The following is a 20089-nucleotide window of genomic DNA, read 5'->3' on the forward strand; positions in this document are numbered from 1 at the left end:
CATCATTCCGTCTACGTGTTAGTACAGATGGTTGAGAACATAAGTGGCGATGTAGTTGATAGCCAGCATGGTTTCTTCACAGGTTGGTCTGATCTGAGTTTCAGGCAACAGGAAACCATATTTGCCTGTATCACGGAGTTCAAAGGTAAACGAGTACTTGATGCCAAGGTCATAGGCCCAGTCATCCAAACCACCAGAAGCGAGATCTAGTGTAAAAAAAATTTTTTGAAAAGTCAGTGAAGCGATTTTTATTAAAGGATGTGTCACATAGAGACCAGGTTATCTACCCCAATCCTTGATACCCATTGGATAGGACTTTGGATATTACACAGGAGCTGTTGAGTGCCATACTACTCAATGCTATGTTTTTTTTTTATTCATTTTTGTGGGATGTGGGCATTCCTGGCTGGGCCATCATTTATTGCTCATCCCTAGTTGCACCTTGAGAAGGTGGGGGTGGGCTGCCTTCTTGAACCGCTGCAGTCCACCTGCTGTGGGTTGACCCACAATGCCGTTAGGGAGGGACAGGGCTGTTTCTGCTGTCATTTTTTCCATTGCCCAGGTCGATGCCAGGTGATCCGTCCAGCTTCATTTCTTTGAGACTTTGTAGCGATTGGTACAACTGAGTGGCTTGTTAGGCCATTTCAGAGGGCAATTGAGAGTCAACCACATTGCTGTGGGTCTGGAGTCACATGTAGACCAGACCAGGTGAGGATGGCAGATTTCTTTCCTCAAACGACATTAGTGAACCAGATGGGTTTTTCCAACAGTGATCATCAGTAGATTCTTAATTCCAGATTTTTTTTCCTTTAGATTCAAATTCCACCATCTGCCATGGCAGGATTCAAACCTGGGTCCCCAGAACATTATCTGGGTCTCTGGATTAATAGTCTAGTGATAATACCACCAGGCCATCCCAGGAATGGTACCAGATGGCACAGTCGCTCAGTGGTTAGCACTGCTGCCTTACAGCACCAGGGACCCGGGTTTGATTCCACCCTTGGGCGACTGGCTGTGTGGAGTTTTCACATTCTCCCTGTGTCTGCGTAGGTTTCCTCCCACAGTCCAAAGATGTGCAGGCTAGGTGGCTTGGCCATGCTAAATTGCCTATAGTGTTCAGGGATGCCTAGATTAGGGGGGTTAAAGGGGGATGGGTCTGTGTGGGATGCTCTGAGGGTCAGTGTGGACTTGTTGGGCCAAAGGGCCTGTTTCCACACTGTAGGGATTCTATGATCTATGATCAAAATAACAGCACAGAATCTCCAATATTTGGAACTGGTCACACTGGTGCCCCATTTTAAAGATATGCAAGGTAGGTTGGACCAGTATGTATCATTTGCAAAATTTAATGGTTTCCCTGTCTTGGACAGGAGGCCTTAAGGTTTGGAGAGAAGCAGACAGTATACTGTCTGTAAAAGAAAATAAATTTCAACACCATGATGGACCCTGTGTTCCATCAGGTTTTTTTCCCATGTTGCATTATGTACAATTTACACAATACTAGACCATTCAGCCAATTAATTTATGATGATGGTGATGCGCCAGCAGACTCTTTTCCCACCCTATTTTGAAAATCTATCTACATCTCCTGCTGTCCCTTTCACCATTATGTGCTTATCTAGTTTCCCTTTCTAAAAACAAAGGTATTTATGTTATTTGCCTCAACTGCGCTTTGTGGTGGCAAGCACCACATTCTAGATGTTTCTATTGAAATATCTCACACAGGCCTCAGCCCTTCTCTTCATGATACAGGACCTTGTCTCATTGCATCTGAGTGCCCATGTTTCCAATGTTTTGAGAGTGAACAATAATTAGGCTGTTGACAAGGGTACTAATTGTTAATATTAACATTGTAGTTTGCTAACACTTGACTCTAAAAGATGCCTTTCTTTGTAGAATAGTAAAATAACACAACTTAAAGTAGGGCACAATATAGTAAAAGGAATTCTGGGAGTTCAGGTCAACTAATAAAAAGCTCATTCACAACAAAAACGGCCAGATATGCTGAAGGATATCTATGAAGAACTGCATGCCTCTCTTTACTGAATAAATAACCCATAAAAGGGTTCAGATCCAGAAGAACTTATGTAAATACATAAGCCTAGCAACAGTCACAAAAACTATTCCTGGTTGGCCAAGGACAGTGTCTTCACTCATGGGGGTGAAGAGAATTGGGATGAGGGAGGGGTTATTTGGAATAACAGGCTGAATAAAGGATACTGAGGAAGGTCACTCGACCCAAAACATTAACTCTGATTTCTCTTCACAGAAGCTGCCATATCTGCTGAGCTTTCCCACCATTTTCTAATTTTGTCTCTGAGTGACATCAACAGATTCCACAGAATCCCTACAGTGTGGACACAGGCCATTCTGCCCAACAAGTCCATATCGACCCTCTGAATGGCATCCTACACATCCCCATCTCCCTATATTTCCCATGGCTAACCCACCTAACCTACACATCCCTGGACACTTTAGGCAATTTAGCACGGCCAACCCACCCTAGCCTGCACATCTTTGGACTGTGGGAGGAAACCGGAGCACCTGAAGGAAACCCACGCAGACACAGGGAGAATGTGCAAACTCCACATAGACAGTCGCCCGAGGGTGGAATCGAGCCCAGTTCCCTAGTGCTGTAAGGCAGCAGTGCTATGCACTGAACCATGTGGCCACCTGGTACTTTTGGCTTTTATTTGAATAAAGGATGCCCTGGATTTGTCTTCTTCATAGACAGAGAGAAAAACAAAGTCCAGAAACTAAAACAAGAGACAAGAGAGGGAGTGAGGGAGTGAGAGAGTGAGTGCACAAGAAAGAGAGAGGGAGAGAAGAGAAACTCAAAGACAAAAGCTGTGAGAGAAATCACTCTTCCATGCTCTGCCATCCAATTCCTGACATGGGACTATATTCCACATTAAACTAAATAACTGCCCAGGTTTGTGCACCTGGCTCATCTGGCAATTTAATAAACTTGTCCTGACTTAGACCTGATAAAATTGAATCATAACCAAACTTTGCTTCCAAGTCTAATCCTGCCTCAAAAGGGGAGCTAAAATACCTGAAATCTTACAGGGGATTTGAACACCAGGATGAGAATTTTAAAATATTAAGGCATTCAGAGAGCAGAAGCAAGGGTAGGGTGGTAGTACTTCATAGATTCCCTACAGTGTGGAAGCAGGCTGTTCAGACCATCAAATCCACACTCACCATCCAAAAAGCATCCCACCCAGACCCGTTTCCCTATCTTAATACCTGTAATCCTGCATTTCTCACGGCCAATCCTCATAACCTACACATCTTTGGATTGTAGGAGAAAACCAGAACACCTGGCAGAAACCCACACAGATACAGGGAGAATATCTCTGTGAAATTTGCACAGTCACCCAAGGGTGGAATCAAACCTGGGTCCCTGGTGCTGTGAGGCAGCAGTGTTAACCACTGAGTCACCATGCTGCCTACATAGATTGAATTAAGACATGTGCAGCAGAGTGGTGTTGACTTCAAATTTACACAGTGTCATGGCTGGAAGGACAGTGCAATAGGATATTGGCAGGGCTGTGGATGGCCTTGTAGTATTATCAGCAGGCCATTACCTCACAGACCCGGGTCAAGTTCTAGGGATCTGGGTTCAAATCCTGCTGAGGCTGAGGGTGGAATTTAAATTCAACTTTTAAAAAAAAATCTGGAATTAAAATTCTAATGATGACCATGAAACCATTGTTGATTGTCAGGAAAACCCATCTGGTTCATCAACCCCTTTGAGGAAGGAAACTGCCGTCCTTACCTGGTCTGGCCTGCATGTGACTTGAGACACACAGCAATGTGGTTGATTCTTAACTGCCCTTTGGGCAATTAGAGATGGGCAATAAATGCTGGCCTAGATAGCAATACCCACATCTGTGAATGAATTAAAAAAAGGGAGACTGAAAAACCTCATAGGTGGCATGTATAGGTGCCTTCAGTGGGTTTTAGACATTCCACAAAGATTGAAAGCAGCACCTTGCTCTCAGATCTATGTTCATGGTTTTGTGAAGCATTGAATTGAATCAAGCTGCAGCGTTCATGTTTAGCCATGGATTTCAAGGGGGAGGGAGGAAGCATTTAAATATCAAAGATATCGCAGTGTGGAACAAAAACAAAGTTGCTGGAAAAGCTCAGCAGATCTTGCAGCATCTGTGAAGGAAAAAACAGAGTTAACGTTTCGGGTCCGGTGACCCTTCCTCAGAACCTTCAGAAGAGTCCCGACCCAAAACGTCAACTTTCCTGCTCCTCTGATGTTGCCTGGCCTGCTGTGTTCCTCCAGCTCCACACTGTTATCTCTGACTCCAGCATCGGCAGGTCTTACTATCTCATTTAAATATAAAAGCTGTGCTGCTCAAGTTATGTTTGGAAATTGCAAACCTCCTCTTAGTTTCTCCAGCTGTAGACACCCAGGTTTCCTAACTCCACCTGTACTCAAAAAGAGGCCCCCTACCTCTGGGGACGGTGTGTCTTAAATACACCTCAGTGTTCACCTTGGTTAGACACAGCTAAGACTGAATAGACTTGAATTGTTTTTCTCTAGAGCAGAGAGGCCTGAGGGGGGACATGATGGAGGTATATAAGATTATGAGGGATGTAGACAGGGTGGATAGAGAGCAGCTGTTCCACTTGGTTGAGGGGTCAACCACGACGGGGGATAGTTTTACGGTAAGGTGCAGGAGATTCAAAGGGGATTTGGGAGAAAAAAACCTCTTTCACGCAGTGGGTGGTGGGAATCTGGAATGCACTGCCTGGGAAGGAAGTGGAGGACAGAAACCTTACAACTTTTAAAAAAAAATTTGGATGAGCACTTGAAATATCCTAACATTCAAGGATATGGGACAAGTGCAGGAAATTGGGATTAGCGCCCCGTTAGTGGTAGTTATGTCGGTGCAGGCTCGATGAGCGAAAGGGCCTTTTCTGCCCTGTCAATTTATGAAATCAGTGGAGCCCTGAACAATAGAGTCAGGGGTCAGAGGGGGTGACATTCCAGGAGGAATGTGGGAGACCAGGAAGGTGCTGAGCCTGGACTGATAATGAGCCTCCAGAGTCATCTGACAGGCAGCAAACCTTGATGATCCAATGGGAAGTGGTTGGAGATTGAGCGAAGCTCCCAAACAGAGTGCTCCTGCTGGAAAGGACAATGGAGACATCCACCAGGCCATACCTTCTTCACCCAGAGAGTGACGGGTATGTGGAAATCTGTCACAGGGAGAGATTGAGGCCAAAATACTGAAAGTTTCCAAGAAGGAGGAGTTAGATATCATTCTTAGAACTAAAAGGGATCAAAGGATATGGGGAGAAAGAGGGAACTGGGGGACTGAGTTGGATAATCATCCACAATCATATTGAATGGTGGAGCAGGGTCTCGAAGGGCTGAATGGTCCACTCTTGCTCCTGATATCAATGTTTCTATGAGCATTGCTATCTCCCTTGCTTTGCTATATGTGGCATCCTCCACTGAGGCATTGGTTTCTTATATAGAGCCACATCAGCCTCTCAATGAAGGGTTCCTGGGTATAATTTTTGACGTGCAGGTGCTTGACCCATGCCAAGCACTGCCAGTGCAGGATAGCAGGTAAACCAGAGACCAACTAGGGATTCAGCTCATCTACAGCGAGTCAGAATGAGTGTTCCTCATGTTGGCAGCGACTATCTGTATCTGAAGCCTCCCCTCCTGATAATGGCAGTAGCCACCCTGCCGAGTGGTACCAGTACATCAGAATGCCACAGTGCAGAAGTCCCTGCGATCCTTGCACTCTCATGGCCTCAGAGGGCATATGCGATGATACCCAGGCTAACATCAAACCCAGCTCTTAGCCCCAGCCTAGTCGAAAGCTAGGGGTAAGCAACAAAACACAGCACTCTAAAGGAGAAAAACACCATTCTGGTACACAATCGATGTGTATCTCGAGTCTGGTGTTACTCTGCTGTTTCTTATTGTGTTGTTTTCTGAACCATGTTTGTGTGGTGCTTACAAGTGGAATAAAGATTCTGTTGTTCAGTGTTCGGCTCCAAAACAAGGGCACGTCTGTCTAGATTTTCAGGTGCAGCTGTGTACGTCTGAGAGGTTTAAGATGTCAGGGTAAGGATCTTATAAAGGGGCGTATTCAAAGGTCTTAAAGTGACTCCTTTCCAATGTGCAAGGAGGCCTGCGACCCCCTGTTGGAAATACCTCAGGTTCAGAGTCTGCTTTCCTCTTTTGAGAGCCAATTAGAGTCACAGAGGTCTACAGCATGGAAACAGGCCCTTTGGCCCGACTTGCCCATTCTACCCAGTTTTCACAATTAATCTAGTCCCCGTTGCCTGCGTTTGGTCCATATCCCTCCATACCTCTCCCGTCCATGTACCTGTCTAAATGTTTCTTAAATGACAAAATTGTAATCACCTCCACCATTACTTCTGGCAGCCTGTTCCTGACACTCCCTCCCTGAAAATCCTCTCCATCAGGCCTAAATTCCAATGTAGTTTGTAAATTTTCTTTCTTTCTAGTCTTGCAGGTCTCTTCCACGGCATGTGCCACTGTCAATGTCAAACAAGAAAGTTGCTACTTGTGTGACAGTACCGTAACCCGTACTTCAATTCCTATCCTCTTTTTAAGATAAAAATCTTTACTTTTGTGCCTTTTGAGTTTATTTCAAAGACAGCAAGTGACAGGCATTTGAACTGGCCAAGTAACTGTTGCTTATTCATTGCACTAATGAATGATGCCACTCATATTGCAGAAATAATGGCAGCGCCCAGCTTCACAAGAGGAGAAGCTACAAATTCATTCTGTTCTACTGGCAACACAACGAGATCTCTCAAAATTAATTGGCCTGACAAGACAGATCTTCTAGTGATTGGTGGGTACTGGGATTAGGGTTCTACTCTATCCCCTGTCAACTCCATGCATGCTTCATTAGCCAAAACGCTACAACTTTTAACACAGAGATATTGCAAGAGCATTTTCCCACTTAAATGACCCTAGAAATGGAGGGTGAGATAAAAGGAAGATTGAATAAACCTCTTGTAACGCGCTTCTATAGATGTGAGCAAATTATCTGCAGAACACATTTACAAACAAATGAGATGGTGGGGGGTGGAATCTCATACAGACTTATTAAAATTCCACCTGGACTGGACAGTGTAGATGCAGGAAGGATGTTCCTGATGGTGGGTGTGTCCAGAATCAGGGGCCACAGTATGAGGATTCAGGGTAAACGATTTAGGACGGAGACGAGGAGACATTTCTTCACCCAAACAGTGATGAGCCTGTGGAATTCATTACCACCGGAAGTAGTTGATGCCAAAATATTGAATGTATTCAAGAGGCAACTAGATATAACACTTGGGGTGAATGGGATCAAAGGTTATGGGGAGAAAGCAGGATTAGGCTATTGAGTTGGATGATCAGTCAGGATCATGAAAAATGGCGGAGAAGGCTTGATGGGTCGAATGGCCTCCTCCTGCTCGTATCTTCTATGTTTCTATGCTTCTATGTTTCTATGTTTACCTGTACACTGCTCCTTAAACTGAAATTCCTGATTGCTGTGCTGCATTTGCTGCTCTACTAAATATGTACTTAATTTAAGTAACATAACATAGAACATAGAAGATAGGAGCAGAAGGAGGACATTCGGCCCTTCGAGCCTGCTCCGCCATTCTTCACAATCATGGCTGATTGTCCAACTCAATAGCCTAATCCTGCTTTCTCCCCATAACCTTTGATCCCATTCTCCCCAAGCGCTATATCTAGTCGCCTCTTGAATGCATTCAATGTTTTAGCATCAACTACTTCCTGTGATAATGAATTCCACAGGCTCACCACTCTTTGGGTGAAGAAATGTCTCCTCGTCTCTGTCCTAAATCGCCTACCCCGAATCCCCACAATGTGACCCCTGGTTCTGAGCACACCCACCATCGGGAACATCCTCCCTGCATCTACCCTGTCTAGTCCTGTTGGAATTTTATAAGTCTCTATGAGATCCGCCCTCATCCATCTGAACTCCAGTGAAAACAATCCCAACCCAGTCAATCTGCCCTCATGTGTCAGACCCACCATCCCCGGAATCAGCCTTCACTGCACCCCGTCGAGAGCAAGAGCATCCTTCCTCAGAAAAGAAGACCAAAACTTTGTTCCCTCATCCAAATTGTTAATATATATTGTGAATAGTTGGGGTGCCAGCACTGATCACTGTGGCACCCCACTAGTCACTGCCTGCTGCTATATTCTCAGTGGTTATGTAGAACTCAATAGCACAGCACTTCAACACAGTACAGCACTGTTACAGCACTAATATGTAGCTTAGGCTTGGAAATGGAGGTCACAAAAAAAGTGCAATGTCAATATTCATTGTTAAGCATCATGAATCATTAAAAAAAAAGGTGCTCACACATTGAACTCAATCCAGAACCAAAGGTATACTCAGTTCCATAAAGACTTTTCAAAGCCTGGACTGCATTCTGAGCAAGGTTAGCCTGAAAATAGAAACATGAAGTATCAAACCTGATTATTAAATATAACAAATATCACAACGCAAGACTCTGCAGAGAAAGCCCCTGCTTCAAAATTGTAATGAGCTTGGTCATTCACCATCAAACTGTCCAAACATTAAGTGGGGTAATGTCATGGAGATGTAAAGCACAGAAACAGACCCAACTCAGCCATGCTGACCAGATATCCTACATAAATCGAGTCTCATTTGCCAGCATCTGGCCCAAATTCCTCTAAACCCTTCCCATTCATGTACCCATCCAGATGCCTTTTAAATGTTGTAATTGTACCAGCCTCCACCACTTCCTTTGGCACCTCATTCCATACACGAACCATCCTCTGTGTGAAAAAGTTGCCCTTAGGTCCCTTTTAAACCTTTCCCCTCGCACCTTAACCCTATGCCCTCTAGTTTTGGACTCCCCTAACCTGGGAAAAAGACCTTGGCTATTCACCCTAACCATGCCCCTCATGATTTTATAAACCTCAATAAGGCCATCCCTCAGCCTCAGACACTCCAGGGAAAATAGCCCCAGCCTATTCAGCCTCTCTTTAATAACTCAAGATCTCCAACCCTGGCAACATCCTTGTAAATTTTTTCTGCACCTTTTCAAGTTTAATAACATATTTCCTATTGTAGGGAGATCAGAAGTGATAAATGTCAAGAGAGAAAGCCTAACCCACCTCCCAGCCAAAACCCACAAATCTGGAGCTAATCGATTTTACAATATCATCAAATACACTCTTCTGTTTCTCCACAATAAGAGTACGTTGGACATATGGAGACAGTAAGGACCGCAGATGCTGGAAGCGAGAGCCAAACAATGTGGAGCTGGAAAAGCACAGCAGGTCAGACAGCATCAGAGGAGCAGAGAAGCCAACATTTCGGGCCAAAAGCCTTCATCAGGACTGGGGAGGGGATTGGGTCTGAAACGTTGACTTTCCTGAGCTTTAGCCACTGTCTGACCTACTGTACTTTGCTAGCTTCACATTTATCTACACTGGAACATATTCTGCAAATAAATGTGAAGTCATACATTTTGATAGGAGTAATAGTAAAAAGGGTTATTACTTGAATGGTAAAAAGTTGCAGCATGCTGCTATGCAGAGGGACCTGGGTGTCCTTGTGCATGAATCACAGAAGGTAGGTCTGCAGGTACAACAAGTAATTAGGAAGGCAAATGGAATTTTGTCCTTCATTGCTAAAGGGATTGAAATTAAAAGCAGAGAGGTTATGTTGCAGCTGTACAAGGTGCTGGTGAGGCCACTCCTGGAGTACTGTGTGCAGTTTCGGTCTCTTTACTTGAGAAAGGATGTATTGGCACTGGAGGGGGTGCAAAGGAGGTTCATTAGGTTGATTCCAGAGTTGAGGGGGTTGACTTATGAGGAGAGACTGAGTAGATTGGGATTATATTCATTGGAATTTAGAAGATTGAGGGGGGATCTTATAGAAACATATAAAATTATGAAGGGAATAGATAAGATAGAAGTAGAGAGGATGTTTCCACTGGCAGGTGAAGCTAGGACAAGAGGGCATAGCCACAAGATTAGAGGGAGCAGATTTAGGACTGAACTGAGAAGGAATTTCTTCACCCAGAGGGTTGTTAATCTATGGAATTCCTTGCCCAGTGAAGTAGTTGACGCTACTTCAGTAAATGTTTTTAAAGAAAAGGTAGATTTTTTTTGAACAATAAAGGAATTAAGGGATACGGTGAGAACGCGGGTAAGTGGATCTGAGTCCACGAAAAGATCAGCCATGATCTTATTGAATGGCGGAGCAGGCTCGAAAGGCCAGACGGCCTACTCCTGCTCCTAGTTCTTGTGTTCTTATGTTCTTTGTATAATTCAGTGCTGACGCATTGGCACATGGTAGATTAAATTTAACGTAGCAAAGTGTGAAGTGATACCTTTCCGAAGGAAAAATGAGGAAAGCCAACATAAAATTATTCAACAACAAAAACAAAGTTGCTGGAAAAGCTCAGCAGGTCTGGCAGCATCTGTGAAGGAAAAAACAGAGTTAACGTTTCAGGTCCTTTGGCCCTTCCTCAGATCCAGACCCGAAACATTAACTCTGTTTTCCTTCACAGATGCTGCCAGACCTGCTGAGCTTTTCCAGTAACTTTATTTTTGTTCCTGATTTATAGCATCCGCAGTTCTTTTGGTTTTTATAAAATTATTCAACCAAAGAGATGGAGCTGGGCTGATTAAACCAAGCTAACTTACTGTTTGGAATTCATAATCCTCCTTCCTGCCTCTCCAACCGTGAATACCTAGGTCTTTCTTAAATTGCACACGGGGCTGCACAATTTGTACACAAATTGGTGACGGCTGCAGGACAGGTTGATTTAAAAAATAATGCTTAAGGCATTCAGGATCTTAGGTTTTACAAATAGTGAGGAAAAAATGCACTCGCGAAGCTTTGGAGAGGGGACAGAGAAGAAATTCACCTGAATTTTACTAAGCTAGTGGAGGTGATGGTCAAATGCTATTATTACTGGACTATTGGTCCAGAACGGGGATAATGTTCTGGGGACCCAGGCTCAAATCCTGCCATGGCAGATGGTGGAACTTGAATTCGGGGAAAATCTGAAATTAACAGCATAATGATGACCATGAATCCATTGTCGATTCTCAGGACAAACTCATTTAGCTCACTAACGTTCTTAGGGAAGGAAACTACCAGCCTTAACGGGTCTGGCCTGCATGTGACTCCAGACCCACAGCAACGTGGTTGACTCTTTACTGCTCTGTGGGCAATTTGGGAAGGGCAATAAATGCTGGCCTGCCCAGCAACTCCCTCATCCTGTAAATGACTTCTTTTTAAAAATGAGGGAATTCAGTTCTGTGGAAAGTTTGGAGAAACTGGGATTATTTTCCTTAGGGCACAGAGGTTAGAAATTTAAGAGAGTGGTATTTAAAATTAGGAGTGACTTTGATTAGAACAGGCGGCAAAAAACTGTTCACGCTGAAAAGAAAATAGGCAAGAAATGGAAGGAAGTGAAGAGTTCTTTTTAGGTAGCTAGTTAGGAGGCCATTTTTACAATAAGCTAAGGAAACATTTTGCAACGATTGGAGCAAGGTCAGCTAGGTGGGCTAAATAGAATGAGTTCCCTGATTGGACTGGGTTAGCAGGCCCAATCAGGGAGCCCTGGCTGACAGATATTAACAGGAGTGGCAGAGGTTCTGCTCACTCTAGGAGCTGGCTCTGAACCAGCTGGGTCAGTGTCATGTACTGTGCACATGCAAATAAAGGGTGACTTGGTGACAGCATACTGGCCTTCATAGAGTAGGTTCACATTTCTTCACTAAAAGGGTGGTGAACTGAAAAATTCATGATCACAGAATCCTGTGGAAGCCAGGTCACTGAGTAAAAAGATTGACATATTTTAAAGGCATCGAGGGATATGGAAAGAAAGCAGGAATGTGGCATTGAGATGGAGGCTCAGCCAATAATTGATTTCATAACCAATGATGGAGCACCTTCAACATGGCAATTGACCTGCTCCTGCTCTTAAATGGGTGGTGAAAGCCAATTTAAGAGAAAATTTTCAAAAGCATTTTGGATATATACCTCAGAGGGAAAACCATGCACAGCTCGGGGGTAGACAACAGGGGAGAGTGTATAATTCGTAACTCTGACAGAGAGCAAGCACAAGTTATGATAGGCTGAATGGCCTCCTTCTGTGCAGATGATTCTGTGCCATGCATAAAAACAGTATTTTCCAGTGAATGACAGATAATAAATGAAGCAGTGGCTACAACATTGTAATAGGATGCATCAAGGTCTATCCAAACTACACAGTTGTGACATGAGGACAAGGAGCCAACATTGAAACACAGGAGACAGGAGCAGGAGTAAGCTGTTCAGCCCATCCATTATGATCATGGCTAATTATCGAGCTCAATACCGTAATCCCATCCTCCCCCATATCCCTTGACCCTTTGAGCTACAAGAGTAATAACAAAGCCCTTCTTGAAAACACACTTTCAGCAGGTGGGGTCAAAATTCCATAGGTTCACCATTCTCTAGGGGAGGAAACTTTTCCTCATCAACCTAAAAGGTTTAGCCCTTATCCTCAAACACAAACCCCTGGTTCTGGATTCTCCCACCATTGAGAACATCCTTCTTGCATCTAACCGGTCTCGACCTGTTTAGAATTTTATAGGTTTCTACAAGATTCCCCCTCAATCTTCTAAATTCCAGTGAATACAATTGTAACTGACTCAGATTCCCCTCATATGTCAGTCCTGCTATTCCCAGGAATCAATGTGGTAAGCCTAACAACTGTTATTCCAGACTTTATTGAATCCAAACGTCACCACCTGCCACTGTGGGATTCAAACTGATGACCCTAGAACATTAACCTAAGGTTCTGCACTACCAGTCTGATGACATTACCACAATGTCAAGCCCCTTAATGTAATAATCAATGAAATAGCTTTAATAAATTATGAGTTCTTTTCTGAGATGCAATTCCTACCAGTTCGTTATTGTTAAATGCCAATGAATAAGTGTAGGAGTATGGGAACAAACATTTCTGTCCATATGAATGAATTGTGAGATAAGCCTTGATGATTGAACTGTGGTTACGGATGAAGTCTGCAACTGCCTTGACTTCCTTTTCAGATTCTGCATATGGTCCACACTAGATTGCAGAACATGGGTTCCTTGAGGATCCATTCGCTGTAGGTTAGACAGATACGAGACAGTTACAATTGTCATCTTCTACTTTTATCATTATCTACCTCCTCCCAAGTAGTGCATCATCAATAAAGGGCCATGTCATCCATCCACATGTCCGATGGCCTCCTAGCCACCACCTCAGGCATTCTCACTTGATGCTTGTGTCGAGAGGTTGGAGAACATGGGTATGTTGTGGGTACCCAGCGCACTCACTTCCTTTAACTTGTAGTTCTCAGGCCTCACCACATGAACAATGGGTCCAGAGCAGTGTTGAGGTTGGCTCATAATGTTCCAGATGGAGAAAGACAGAGTCTTCATCAAGATTTTCAGGCTCTAGCTATACTTCAGTTCTTTTAAAGCACATTGCATGAGGTACCATTTGGATAACTAGAGACTTGGGATCAACTCCAGCCCACATTCAGCATTTCAATGTGCCCTTTGGCACTAATGCAGTGGGAGTGGGAGGCAATGTATAAATCATTTTAATTCTTCAATATGAGGTCTCACAAGTTTAAGTAAGCACAAAACTCTCTCTCTCTAAATTTGAGAGGACACCATCATATTACAATAAATGGACTTACTACACCATTCAGCATTGAAGTTTCTGTTTGGATCAGTTCCTACACAGTCAGAGTCAAAATTCCTGGATCTTGTCTTCCTCCAAAGTCGATCCTATTGATAGAAACAGTGAGCAGGTGCATAGATAGATAACACCATCATCTGCTTGTTATCAACAGACACATCATCATACAGCAAATGGTGTAATGAGATCTTAATCCAGTGCAGTATCTATGGTGCAGCAGATATCATTTTGCCTTCTTGGCATGTTACTTGGCACCATTTGCTATCCCATCTCTCGATAAATGTGTGACAAACTCTGGAATTTCTTCCTTTAATCTATCCATTCTCTTTACCATGCATTCTTCCTTCAAGATATTAAAACTTCCTTCCTTGACCATGTTTTCGTCACTTGTCTTGTTCGCTTCTTATGAGATTTGGGGCCAAAATCTTCCCTGACAAAACTCCTGTGAAGTATATTAGTGAGTTAAGGTTGTGACGTCCTAGCAAGTTGTAGTTGCATGAATGAAAATTACAAGGCTATGGGGTGACAAAATGAGTTTAGGTCTCAGTGTACAAAAATACTGAATGATTTCGAGAATGAGTTGGATATTGAACTTGGGGCTAAAGACAAAGGATTTGGGGAAAAGGAGGAACAGGCTATTGAGTTGAATGATCAACCATGATCATAATCAATGGCTGAGAAGGCTCAAAGGGCTGATGGCCTACTCCTGCTCCTATTTTCTATGCTTCTATGTTTCATTGGGGCTGAATGGCCTCCTTTTGTGCTGTATATGTACACGAATAGAAGACTTTGGACAAAGTCATTGAAGATTTTGGTAACCGTAAATGCTTCTGCAACTTAAGAAGAGATCAGGGAACATTATGCAGGCAGAAGTCAGCATTGTTGACTGGGGAGAAATGGGGTTGGAAGGTCAGCTCAGGGACTGATAAATACCAAGACTACAACAGTCCCATTCGCCCTCAGACAATGGCCAAGGGAGAGAAACTGAGTCTTTATCCATGTGTAATTCTTTCAGGTGATGTTGCTGACTGAGGGTTAGAAATTAGAAATTAGAAATTGGGACTGATCAAGAATCAATCCTAAGTGGACTTCATAAACAACACTGTAGCAGAGAGAAGAGACAATTGCAAAAAATTCCTTGGGCTACAACTGGATTAATAGAAAGGAAACAAGAGAAAAGGCAATCCCAGATAGTTGCAAATATTATTTCCAAAATACCCCACACAACGCATTTGATCCTTACCTCAGTCCAAGAGTATACATAACCATCTACATTTACAACAGGAATAACCAGGAAATCCATCTCATTGACAAGAGAGTTCAGGGGAGATCTTGTTCCATATGTTCTAACAGCCTGTAGAATGTATAAACCATTTTTATTGAACATTGAGAAGCAGGTGCATGCAATCTCTGTGTAAATAAATCCAACAAGTGGTAAAGTTTAGCTTGTGCGACGAACCCCTTTCACAAACCACTGGCAAAATGCTGGGGAGATCCATTCCCTGGCATGGATCCCGCAGTCCATGAAGATGGCAGGTTTCGGAGAACCTGTTCTCTTGCCAACCTTTAACGATATATTGGCAGATATCAATAGACTATAAACTTTCTTATCTGTCCAACCCTAAACTCGATCAAGCTGTCGCTCCACAACACTGACATACATCAGCAGGCTCAGGCTGCACCAATAATGAAACATAATCTTACCTGGAGGAGATAGATATCTCGTCCCTCATAGCTCTGCCCAATTACAAGCCGAGAAATTAAGTTTGGATTTTCTTTGGCAATGGTAGCAGTCCAGGATTCAATCTGCAAATGATTATCAAATTTGAGACACTCTGGAACATTTTTCATCATTGCTTTACAAAGGTATTTTTTGTTAGAGGAAAATGTGGGAACATATTTTGCTTATAAAGCCCATTATACCTGTACTTATTTCACACAATTATCCAACTCTTAAAATTTCCTCCAAGCCAACATGCTCCCAGAAAACTCCTTTCTTTGGTCTCTGGTGTTTTGCAAATTCATAAGATTATATTGGATGTACAGCACAAAAACAGGTCATTCAGCCCCTCCTACCTATGTTGATGTTAACACTCCTGGTAAGTTCCTCCCATTATTTCTCCATCTATGTCCAACACTGTAAACTTCTACCATCTTTGTGACGATTCTATGGCTTTCAGAGGTTATTTTGTCCGAGGTTTTTTTTTTTGAAGAGAGGTTTTAAGGCAGTGGTGATGAGCAATCTACCAGAACCACTAGAGTAAACAGTTTGTGAGGCCTTGGATTTTTTTTTAAGGTTGGAACAATAGAAGCAGCCAAGCTGGGTGTGGTCAAGCTCTCACAGCACCAGGATTTTTAGTTTCTCAGTAGCAGTATTTGTTGACAGGGTCTCAGAACGGTTGGAAGCTGCAGTAAATCTCTCCCAGATGATACACTCTCTCAGAATTTTCTCTTGATGCTTTTTTCCCCTCTTGGGCTGCTGGAGTCGCATGTGAGACCATCGGTTTTCTGAATTTGCCTTTTACCAAGTGTGTTTATGGGATGTTCCTATTTTGGAGCAGTTAATTAGTAATCATTACTGCATCTAGTATTCGTTTAAATTTTCCAGTAGAGTTAAGTTATTCCAATTCCCTCTTTCTTTTGTTGTATTTTAACTGTAGTGGACGAATAAAGTGAGTTTTGCTTTAAATGCAATAGTTTGACCAATTGAATTGCACCTGGAATGCAACCCCTTACACTTACTTTTAAAATAAGAAAAAAATTAGAGTTTGGACTATCTTCTGAATATTTTGAGGGAGTTTGGTCTAGTCCATAACATGTTCTCCTTCAAATGCTTGTCTAGCTTGCCCTTAAATGCATCTATATTATTCACTTCAACCACCCCCAGTTGTATTTAGTTCCACATTCTCATGACTCTTTGGGTAAAGATGTTTTTCTGAATTCCGTAGTGATTATCGTACATTGATAACCTCTAATAATGCTCTTTCCCACAACAGGAAACATTCTCTCTGCAGCAACTGTATCAGAACCGCTCGTTTTAAAGACCTCTACGCCTCAGCCCTCTTATGTCAACTGAACAGAGACCAAGCCTATCAATCCTTTCCAGATGTTTATGATACACACATATACAGGCAGACATTTCTGGGATTAAACTTGTAAATCTTCTCTGTGTCTTTTCCAGTGTCCTTATATCCATTCACACTATTATGTGCATTGCTGGCTACAAAACTGTGGTTCTAACCAAGATTCAATACAGGTTTAGCATAACTTTGCTACGATCAAATTTTATTCCTCTAGCAATAGGTTTATTGGATTTATTCCTCCTAGCCTTGCTAACTTGTGACACAACTTTCAGTAATGGCTTACCTGTACTTCAAGATCCTTTTGTTCCTTTACCTCATCTAAACTTGTAATACATGACTCCCTTTCCCCTCTACGAACTTATACTACCTAACATTTTATTGTTCAATTTTATTGGCAGTTCTTTGCCCGGTCTGCAAGTTTGTTGATATCATGTGATTTGTTACTGCCTTTGTCAATATTGACTATTCCCCAATTTGGTGTCAGATTCAACTACAGAGATTCCAATGTCCATGATGTAGTGCATATAGGAGTCAGAGGCTCAGGTTTAAATTTTCCACCTGTAGATGAAATCACCTACTTCAGGTTGACATTCCAAGGCAGCACAGAGGGACAGCTCTACTGGGAGAAGTGCTCTCTTTTGAGTGAGCCATTTTCACCTTCACAGTTGAATGTAAAAATACGCCAAGGTACTATTTGAATAGGGGAGTCCTCCCATTGCTGTGGGCTAACATTTCTCCATTAAACAACAAGTAAAACAGATGAATCTGGTCATTTATTACGTGGTGTTTGTGGGAACATTCTGTATATAAATTGGGTAGAACATTTCCTGTATTGCGACAACATCTGCACTGCGCAAGATCATGAAAAGCTCTTGATATATTCCAGTCTCCTTCTGTCTCTCCTGTATTTATGTTATTAGTAAGAAAGTAATGTAGGAATGATTTTGGAGTACATCATATAAAAAGGAAGTTTAGTGAGCACTATGGAAGACCCTGTCAAAAGTCTGCTGCCTAGTGAAATTTAGCAATATCATCTGTCTGCACTTTCTATTGCAAATATTTACCATGAGCTGTAATTGTCAGGAGGGAAAGCTATATTAACATAACACAGTGCTACTGGCTAACACCCATTTTGCTCCATCTGCTGAACAACTAGAGCAGGCACATGAGGCCAAACTGGGCAGGTTTGGGTAAACTGAAAACTGCAATTGGTACAAATGCAGCCAAAGAGAATTATAATTCAAAATGAATTGGGAAAACATATCAAGGCTGAATGGCCTCTTCCTACCCTGATCTTCCTATCACTGGCAAAGGTCTCACAGCACACCTTAAAGAAAAATTGTAGACATTTTAGCTTTTACCTGATCCCAGTTATGATAACTTTTATAATCATAGCTAAATGATCGAGTCCTTATTTGGTCGAACTGGTTCTCAATCAAGATTTGCAAGTTCTCAGTTAATATCCTGTGAAAAGGAAGATATAGGGATATCAACTTCTGTTTTAATATAAAAACGTTCAATGAGGTGATTATAATGTTGGTGAAAGTTGATACAGGAACAGAAACTAACTCATATTTCAAACCAATCTTCTCCAGTTCAGCCTGGATATCCGAGCTCCAATGAGCAGCCACCCTGAAATCCACACCTTTCCCTGTGGTCACCAGGTCGATTGAATGCGGATGCCAAAAATCAACCTGTGAACACAGCAACACCACAATTATTCGCTTAACCTCAGTTAAACAGCAGCCTGTGAGTTTAGCAAAATGAAATCATACCTTCCCAGTGCGGGACGCGTTCCTTAGAAACTGCAGGTGCAGGTCATTTTCCGGAATCAGACGAAGCACTTTATCCCTGTCAAGAATAAATAACATTAAATGTCAGACTTGGTGGATCTTCCAGCCTCCGTCAATTTCACGGTACACGCAGAGAAATTCCTCACCCTTGGTAGAGTCCAGCAGGACCTGAGCCTGCAACAGCTACAACTAAACCCAGCAGCAAAAGTGTGTGCATAGTTTTTCCCAGGATTGTAGGAGACACTCGGTTCAGATTGAGCACGTTAATACCGTTTCCAAAATCCAGACCAATCAGTCGACTACTGTTTGTAACACAACACATCCTATTTCCAGTTCAGAACTGAAATTTGCGCATCATGTATTTGCAAGCAATCAGGTGTTTTCTCAAAACTTTTAGGTGTGGGCGAGCATTTTATCGTGTAAGAATCTAGCATTTCACCACTTACAGCTCCTTCCCTGTTCAGCTATGACCAGCATTAGCTGGATTGTCACTTTTTTTCTCTTTCAATTCATTTCATTCTATTTCTAAAGCATTTCAGAAAGTCCTGACTGATAAGGAAGCTGATGGACTTATACTGCAAGGACTGGATGCATGGATATGCTACCAACAACATCAAGTTAATTTACTGTCAGCTGAGTATAAACTGTATTCACATTACCTTAAGGATTCACATTAAGGATGCATGGCATTAAGGGTAAAGTATTAGCATGGATAGAGGATTGATTGACTAACAGGAAGCAAAGAGCGGGGATAAATGAGTGCTATTCCAGCTGGCAGTCAGTGACTAGTGGTGTGCCTCAGGGATCGGTGTTGGGGCCACAATTATTTACAATTTATATAGATGATTTGGAGTTGGGGACCACGTGTAGGGTGTCAAAGTTTGCAGATGACACTAAGATGAGTGGCAAAGCAAAGTGTGCAGAGGACTGTGAAACTTTGCAGAGGAACATAGATACATTGAGTGAGTGGGCAAAGGTCTGGCAGATGGAATACAATGTAAATAAATGTGAAGTCATACATTTTGATAGGAGTAATAGTAAAAAGGATTATTACTTGAATGGTAAAAAGTTGCAGCATGCTGCTATGCAGAGGGACCTGGGTGTCCTTGTGCATGAATCACAGAAGGTAGGTCTGCAGGTACAACAAGTAATTAGGAAGGCAAATGGAATTTTGTCCTTCATTGCTAAAGGGATTGAAATTAAAAGCAGAGAGGTTATGTTGCAGCTGTACAAGGTGCTGGTGAGGCCACACCTGGAGTACTGTGTGCAGTTTTGGTCTCCTTACTTGAGAAAGGATGTACTGGCACTGGAGGGGGTGCAAAGGAGGTTCACTAGGTTGATTCCGGAGTTGAGGGGGTTGGCTTATGAGGAGAGACTGAGTAGATTGGGATTATATTCATTGGAATTCAGAAGATTGAGGGGGGATCTTATAGAAACATATAAAATTATGAAGGG

At 42.6% G+C, this 20089-nt stretch overlaps 1 protein-coding gene across 1 annotated transcript; it reads right to left on the bottom strand.

Annotated features, from left to right (window-relative positions):
• Positions 1 to 18: 18 nt before the first annotated feature.
• On the bottom strand, positions 19 to 18851 carry LOC109915629 (carboxypeptidase B-like). The gene is given in 11 exon segments (XM_048604412.1): positions 19 to 206; positions 8394 to 8478; positions 12973 to 13175; positions 13757 to 13847; positions 15002 to 15112; positions 15218 to 15322; positions 15463 to 15564; positions 18203 to 18305; positions 18411 to 18535; positions 18617 to 18692; positions 18781 to 18851. Coding segments are annotated over 11 exon segments (1260 nt in total).
• Between the last annotated feature and the right edge of the window lie 1238 nt (positions 18852 to 20089).

Source organism: Rhincodon typus, chromosome 13 (genome assembly GCF_021869965.1).
Source record: "Rhincodon typus isolate 14 chromosome 13, sRhiTyp1.1, whole genome shotgun sequence".
In the NCBI taxonomy this organism is placed as follows: domain Eukaryota; kingdom Metazoa; phylum Chordata; class Chondrichthyes; order Orectolobiformes; family Rhincodontidae; genus Rhincodon; species Rhincodon typus.